The sequence below is a fragment of the Etheostoma cragini genome, chromosome 17 (genome assembly GCF_013103735.1).
Source record: "Etheostoma cragini isolate CJK2018 chromosome 17, CSU_Ecrag_1.0, whole genome shotgun sequence".
Classification (NCBI taxonomy): Eukaryota; Metazoa; Chordata; class Actinopteri; order Perciformes; family Percidae; genus Etheostoma; species Etheostoma cragini.
This window is the reverse complement of record NC_048423.1, coordinates 20,958,262-20,966,125: the sequence shown is the minus strand read 5'-3', so window position 1 is coordinate 20,966,125 and position 7,864 is coordinate 20,958,262. Positions and strand designations below refer to the sequence as shown.

The window sequence follows — 7,864 nt, the reverse complement described above, 5'->3', positions numbered from 1 at the left end:
ACGTAATATTGGTGACATCACCCACTTGTTTGTGGACAGCTGTTTTGAAGCCAGTAGTTTGCATAATGGCCGTCACTATCTTGATATTTTGGAGCCAGAAGTGACCCTATTCAAACAAAAAGGCTAAGCCAGTGTTGTGGTTTCATGGTGCTGCATTAAGCTAATGGCTAAAGAGGGAAAGTTGTTGATTTTCAACTGTTTTCACTGCTCCAGCAGAATGATTGAACGCAGATCTCCGGGTACTGGTGCGTGTGTTGGCATGTATGGCAGTACCAGAGCTGGTTGAAAATTGGCTGACTTTTTCTTAAGTTACCAGCTAACGCTAGTTTGATATAACGCTAAATAAGAATTTTTTTAGGCGAATAAAGTCTTACAATTAACTTTGAGAAATTAAAAATACACAGAAAATTTCAAGTTGAAAACATGGACAACACCAAAAAAGAAGTTCATGGCTATTTCAGATACAATGGGCCATGGATACGCATTGGCCTCTGTTGTGATTGACAGGTTGGCATGTAGCCACGCACCAAAACATCTCCTGCTTTATTGTCTATTTTAAAATAAATAGGACCATCATTTACTAAATGAACATAATTCTGTATTAAATTGAAGAAGACTTTACACTTTGAGGCCATAATCTCATTAGGAAAAGGTTTATCAAGGTAATCAAGTGAGAAGTAGGGTCTTTTACCCATAGACCTCAATGGAAACTGACTTCTTTTTGCAACCAGTGGAGTTTCCATCTGATTTAAATTAGATAGAATGCAGATTCAGGCACGTCCGCACTGCGCATATAGTGGAATTGCATTAAGAAGAGATCATTTCGACCAGTATGGACATGAGGAACAATTAGAGCAACCAAAAACTGTTACAAAGTAGGCCCATGAACATTGTTTTAAAATGGACTTAACCAACATATCCTTTACAGTCATAATCCACTGTTATTTTACAAAGCAGTGAGTCTACTCCTCATTCCTTACAAAACACATTTTGAGTTACCTAATTTATTTTTCGGAAATTTGCCCCACAAAAAATCTTTGATGTACCCACCAGACAAAAGGAACACTTGCTAGGATTTTGTCTTCTGCCAAATATTTTTTAACGGCAGCGTTTTTTTGTGCAGGTATTATGATGAATGATGATAATGATGATGATGATGATGAAGAAGAATGAATAAAGTTGGGTGAAAAAAATTCATGATTGGCGTTGACGCCTCTCTCTCCACCAATCTGGTCTCTTTAAAGCTAATACGTCATCACGTCAGTGTGGGTGGTTGGTCGTCACCGTCACTGTTTGGCAACATGGCGGCGCACAGGGTCTCTCCATCACTGAACAGGCTGCTGTTTGCTGTAAAGGTGAGCTGTTCACACTGTTTGCTGTTCACAGAGTGACTGTGCAAAGTGCGAGCTCGTTGACCAAACTGACAGCCGTGTGCTTACAGAATGACATGATAGCTGTTAGCATTAGTCCAACACCTGCTAATGACAAGTCGGACAGTCCTGAACGTTCTTGATGGAACAGACATGGATCATCCTTAGACAAGATAATGAGCGAAAGAACCGCGTTGCTAAAATTGGAAAGAAGTAAATACTGGTGCATTTTCTTTTCCCCAGAAAGAGACTGATTCCAGTTCGACTTTGACAGACAGGTTGTGCTCCAAACGTGTGCACAAAACAGGTTCTGGTACGATGGTGCCGGCCGTTCACAAAGTCTATCCTGTCTAAACAACTGTAATTAAATTTTATTGACCTTAGAAAGAAATCGCTGGATTGCTTTCAAGGGTTCCAGACAGCGTCTATAACTTGTTTCGACTGGGTCCTCTAAGGTCTTATGTTTCAGTCCACGCTGGCCCCCTAGTGGCCACCTGCTTGTGATACTTCGGTTAAACACTAGAGGAGCAACATTTAAAGCAAGCTGGTTTACCCTCAAGGTGAACTAGTAAGTTCCTCAAGGCTTGTGCATTAGAAAGGCCTCACTCACAAAGTTGTCACATTTCTTTCTTGTCACTCAACCAAGCTCTACTGCATAGATGATCAGCTGGCACAGTGCAAGTTCAGTACTTGTTTTTGTATCAGTTTTATTAGAAGCGCTTTCACTCTTAATACAACCTTGACATCTTTTTTATTATATATTGAGTTTAATTTTTTTGTACTGGTCCAAGCCAGGAATTGCAATGTCTGTGTCCTTCACATGATGCCATTACTATAGACCTTCATGGTCAAAATGTCATCTGTAAATCGGTGAATAATTTTCTTTTTTCAAGCGTCCCAAACCCCGCAAAATGAACTTTTCATTATCAGAATTTGATCTATCCGATACCATTTGGAAAGTCTAAAAGAAAATAAATTGTTAAATCTCTTTTAAAGTAAACTGAGCACTAAACCAGAAGTAGCTGGCTCGGCCGGCCGGGGTCTGTATTAAACTTGCTCCATATAGCAAGGGATTGAACCCCCAACCTTCCGATTGGTGGGCAACCGAGGAGAGCTGTTAGTGGAGCGCTAAACGGATGGGCGGAGGTCTCCAGTGCGCCTGCTCTATGGGCCCCATAGTTATCCGGGTCAATTTCAGCTCCAAGATGGTTTCAATGATTGGCCTCAAATGCTGTATCCAGTTCTTCATGTATGCTTCATTCATGCATGTTCATCTGCCACTGAGCAACTCACATAGGAATGAACAGAGCTTTGTATCAATGTTTTTTTTTTTTTTTATACATCCATGGTCACCCATTGGTTTTCATTTCTGTATGTTTTGAAAGACAATTGGCAGACATGCTTATCTCATAGCATCAATATATCTGTGAACAAGTGTTCCTGTTTTTGCCAATAAAATGTGATCTTTGCCTGGGAACCAGATGAATCTGCAAGCTCATTTCTTCTGGCAAATGCATTTGAGATTTGGTCTTTGGATGTCAGGTTACGAAATAGCAGCTACCACAGAAGGTTCCACATCAGCTGCAACCATTTTGGTTGTTTCTGAAAGGCCTCATTGGCGCTCTTCTAAACAGAAATCATCTCAAACATGCCCCATATTAAATAAACGCTTGTGATTTGACCATCGGAGCTCAAGCTGAATGAAATCTGTTTAAAGTAAAAGGGGGATCAGACACATTTGCCGGAGCTAATAAAACAGGGTACCAGGAATGGAAAACATAATTTACTTGCATTCCTAACACAGAGTAGCTTGGTTTATAAAATGATTAGTAAAATGAGTGCAATATGCAAAACGTATGCTAAAGTTATTTAAGGCTACTGTGGACAGTGGCAGGCATTTTTTGTCATTACGGGCCTGGTTAATTATAGTGTTTGAATTGCACTGTGGCTTTTTAGAAGCCAATTTGTTTATGTCAACCGCACAAAAAGGATTTACGGATAATAGTCCTGCTTTTCTATAGCAGTTACGAGCGTCTTTCAAATTTATAGCTTTATCCAGTCAAACGCTAACTTTACTAAAAACTTTTTTTTCCTCTATGCCAAATGGGCAGATGGCCTGATAATTTGACCTGGCACTACCAACAATTTACTTCCATTTGGCGTGTGATAATTTTTAGACCCTGAGATAACCTATCAAATTACTTTTGCCAACAAAGTCATCACACCACAAAACATCCTAATATATCATTTCCCAGCCAGAATCTTTTTCAGTTTTTCATTCAAGGTATTTGTTTGTGGAGTTTGTCATAGAAATACAATGGGAATTGATTTGCATAATTATTAATAGAGTTGATTAAATTCAAACGTATACCACACCCTTAAACAAAACGCAACCCTAAGTGAATATTATATTATTTAGTAGCCTAATGTATTTGGATGTGTTTTGCAGTATGCCTCATTCCAGTCAGGATGCTGTGCAGTGCACTGTAACGCTCAATATTCCACCATCCACACCCCGAGTGAAAAGGTAATGCGTAGCTCTCCTGCTCCAGGTTTGACTGTATTTGATGTTTTCAACAAGCAGCTGTTAACACTGTAGAAAAGGTCCAAATTTGGACGTTGTGAAGCAAGATGTGATTTTATGTGTGACATTGGTAAGAACGGGTGTGGTGGCTGAAATGGAATGCCCTGCTACAGAGTTAAGGTGTAAAGAAAGAGTCTTCTCTATGACAAACAGTTGGAGTGAAGATGGTCTTGCACGTTAATTTTTCTAAATTTGCAATCTCGATTCACCCTGTTCAGGATTTAATTTTTAAATAACTTCCATTTAAAAATAAATAAATTTAATGACCGATTCTCATTTAATTTTACGAGCCAACTGCATCAAAAAAGTCATCACTTTCTTCTGTCTGCTGTTTCCTTCCACAGACCTTTGATAAGATCCTCATTGCTAACAGAGGCGAGATTGCTTGCAGGGTAAGACTGGCCGACAGACATGCACTGTAGATGAAATCCAACTGAACGTGGTGTGGGATTTCTGTCCAACACATAAAGCCACACACTCACTGGAGCTTCACCTTATACCACCCCAGATGGAGGAGCTTGGAAAAAATATTCCATAAGGGCAGAAGCCTGTCTACGGAGAGCTTGTTCACCCCCTATTAAGCCCCATTGTACTGAATTTGGTTGCAGTTCCACTGGGGGTGATCACGGTAGAGTGCAAAATGAATGGGACACTTTGGAGCTAGACGGCTAAATTTGCCGCTTTTACTTGATTGTTGTTGAGAAATCTCAGATTTGATTGTAGTTTTTGCAAGTTCAACATGGATACAGGTTGAAAGTTGAATGAACAAGTACTTATGTCCTTTTGATTTCTTACAGGCTGAGTAGTTAAAGCGACTTTAAAAAAGAAAAAAAAGACATCCAGCAGTGAATGTTTTATTAGCCTCCCCTTTCGGATGCAACAATCAAATTACTAGACCAAAAATGATATCCTGAGAAAAGTGGATTTCTAGGGGCATAGCTTTGCAGGCCTCCATTCATTCTGCTCTTGCCAGTGAGCGCCCCCATATGGAGCCGATGTGGAACTGCAAATAGTTCAGAAGCCGGAAGTTTACCCAGAGTGGAAGTTCTCCACTTATTAGACAATTTCTGCTAGTACATTTCCATCTTAACACATAGCAACCTGTACCTATATATGGTAATTATCATTGTATTTGACATTAACCATAGAGCGAAGCACAAGTTGTTAATATGGTTTTTTTCCATCAGGTGATGAAGACATGTCATAAGATGGGCATCCAGACTGTAGCTGTTCACAGTGATGTAGACTCCAGTGCTGTGAGTTTCCATATGTTTTTGTCCAGTTGTATAAATTAGGGTTTAATACCAGAGATTAAGATCCCTTATTTTCCAGGAAATTCTTGCTAACATCTACACGTTTTTAAGCCTTGTGTGGGTACGGAAAACTTGTATATGTGTAACCAGTGGACTTCTGCGTTGTGTAACGTTACGAACTCTTGAAAACTTGTATTGTAAAATTATGGCGATTGAAAATATAAACAAAATAATACAAGAAGTAATGGAATTAATTCAAATAAGGAATCTGCCAAAAATAAATTACACTCACCTCACCCAAACGGTATTACAAAAGGGGAGAGGAAAAGGGGGCACAAGGGATTTGCAGTCACAGGACCACCAAAGAAGAAATAAAAGAGGGGCTCTGACCTCGGAACACAAAGCCTACATGCAGCCACATGAAATACATCTTTCTAACACAAATCCCAGAGTTTTTATTGAAACCTAACTATATAAGGTGGGGACGTTTTAGATTGTTGTTTTAGAGTCTAGATAGATAGATAGACATAGACAGTTGGAATAGATGGTAACCATGTTTGATGTGTCTTTCTTACTTGATCTGGATTCAACTTCCCTGTGTATGTGTATATCTAGGTTCATGTGAAGATGGCTGATGAAGCAGTGTGTGTGGGCCCTGCTCCCACCAGTAAGAGTTACCTGAACATGGATGCCATCATGGATGCCATCAGAGTGACTGGAGCACAAGCTGTAAGCATTTTGCATGGTTCTTGTGACATTGTGTGACTGTGGTAAGCGACATGCATGACACTCTGTATACTTTAAACACATGTTCATCACATTTCACAGAGCTGTGTCAAGAGGTTCAGTTATTGCATAGTGGAGTGCAATTCTGGTGCAACGTAAAAAAGACAGAAAAGTACTATACCTAAACAACAACAAAATAACTATCAGCCACAAGAAATATACGGCATCAACAAAGACACTATAAACAACAAGTATTGACATGGGCCTGCTGTGGTGAAATACAATGTTCTGAAAGTGGACCACACAAAGGGGTTCGGATACTTCATCCCATGCAACCATGTTGCATGCAGGCTCTATAAACTTGGACGACCCAGTAGAAAATATTATTTAATCATCACAATTTTATTGTCCATCTTATTTTGCAATAATTAAGGCATTCTCACCCTGTTTTTATTTATTTTATTTCTATGTCTATTTTGGAGCACTATTACAATGTATTACCCATCATATTTTGCATTAATTATGTCAGTTTTCATGTGAACCACTCAATACATGTAATATCCTTATTGAAAAGCACTGAGCTGTAGTAGTGCTGTGCGATTTTGCCAAACTCTTCCGGTAGAAGTCCTTCTATATGTTGATAACAATATATATCATGATGAATGATGTTTTCTGCTAATTCAACAAATATTCTATATGAAATAACCAGATGTTGAAGCTTATTTTTGTATACTCCTTTTGTGAATTAAATATTTGATTTTTTTCTCATTTTATTAAGAACTTGTGTGCAAAGTTGACACAGACATAGATATTGCTGAAATGCAGTTTGGCTGCTGTTTTTTTCGTCATTGAGATAGAAAAATATACTGTGGCCTCACAGCAAGAAGGTACCAGGTTTGAACCCAGGTCGTCCCGGGCCTTCCTGTCTGGAGTTTGCATGTTCTCCCTGTGTCTGCATGGGTTATTTTCCAAGTGCTCTGGTTCCCCCCTCCACTAAAGAGATGTTCTGTTTCCTCTCACTTCATTGGATGTCGCTTTGGATAAAAGCGCCAGTTCAATGACGTGTAATGTAAAATAAGGTACAGACTCCACTGTGTTGTCTGCTATGACAGTCTGAGATGAAGTGGGTGTTTTTTTTTTTGTAAAAGTCAATCAGCATGTCCTTCATTATGCTTGTATTGATCTTGAGGTGAGAAGCTTGACCCCTGTCTAAAAAAACAGACTCATCTTTGTAAAGCAGACTGACAACAACACAATCATCAGTGTAAAGCTATTGTTTTGTGTTTTAAAGCCTTGGAAACAAATCAATTCTTTCTCTGTGAAGGTACATCCTGGCTATGGGTTTCTCTCTGAAAACAAAGAGTTTGCAAAGCGACTGGTGAGTAAAATGTAGAATCAGCTACAGTGGTGTGAAAAAGTGTTTGCCCCCTTCCTCATTTCCTGTTCCTTTGCATGTTTGTCACACTTAAGTGTTTCGGAACATCAAACCAATTTAAACAATAGTCAAGGACAACACAAGTAAACACAAAATGCAATTTGTAAATGAAGGTGTTTATTATTAAAGGTGAAAAAAAATCCAAACCATCATGGCCCTGTGTGAAAAAGTGATTGCCCCCCTTGTTAAAACATACTATAACTGTGGTTTTCCACACCTGAGTTCAATTTCTCTAGCCACACCCGGGCCTGATTATTGCCACACCTGTTCACAATCAAGGCATCACTTAAATAGGAGCTGCTTGACACAGTAAGGTCCACCAGAAGATCCTTAAAAGCTACACATCATGCCGAGACCCAAAGAAATTCCGGAACAATTGATAAAGAAAGTAATTGAGATCTATCAGTCTGGCAAGGGTTATGAAGCCATTTCCAAAGCTTTGGGAATCCAGCAAACCACAGTGAGAGCCATTATCCACAAATGGCGAAGACATGGA

At 39.3% G+C, this 7,864-nt stretch overlaps 1 protein-coding gene and 1 long non-coding RNA gene across 2 annotated transcripts in view; one reads left to right on the top strand and one right to left on the bottom strand.

The window, feature by feature from the left end:
- The first annotated feature begins 1,216 nt into the window (after nucleotides 1-1,216).
- pcca (propionyl-CoA carboxylase subunit alpha) overlaps nucleotides 1,217-7,864 on the top strand; it is a 32,159-nt gene continuing 25,511 nt past the window's right edge. The window contains exons 1-6 of the mRNA XM_034899245.1: nucleotides 1,217-1,355; nucleotides 3,820-3,897; nucleotides 4,299-4,346; nucleotides 5,142-5,210; nucleotides 5,823-5,936; nucleotides 7,258-7,311. Coding sequence (XP_034755136.1) covers nucleotides 1,302-1,355; nucleotides 3,820-3,897; nucleotides 4,299-4,346; nucleotides 5,142-5,210; nucleotides 5,823-5,936; nucleotides 7,258-7,311 — 417 coding nt within the window. The 5' untranslated portion in view covers nucleotides 1,217-1,301. The remainder of the gene's footprint in view (nucleotides 1,356-3,819; nucleotides 3,898-4,298; nucleotides 4,347-5,141; nucleotides 5,211-5,822; nucleotides 5,937-7,257; nucleotides 7,312-7,864) is intronic.
- The window catches only part of LOC117960978, a 19,538-nt gene continuing 15,933 nt past the window's right edge, over nucleotides 4,260-7,864 (bottom strand). Inside the window, exons 2-3 of the long non-coding RNA XR_004660280.1 lie at nucleotides 6,332-6,346; nucleotides 4,260-4,272 (exon numbers count right to left, since the gene is read on the bottom strand). This is a non-coding gene — a long non-coding RNA (uncharacterized LOC117960978). The remainder of the gene's footprint in view (nucleotides 4,273-6,331; nucleotides 6,347-7,864) is intronic.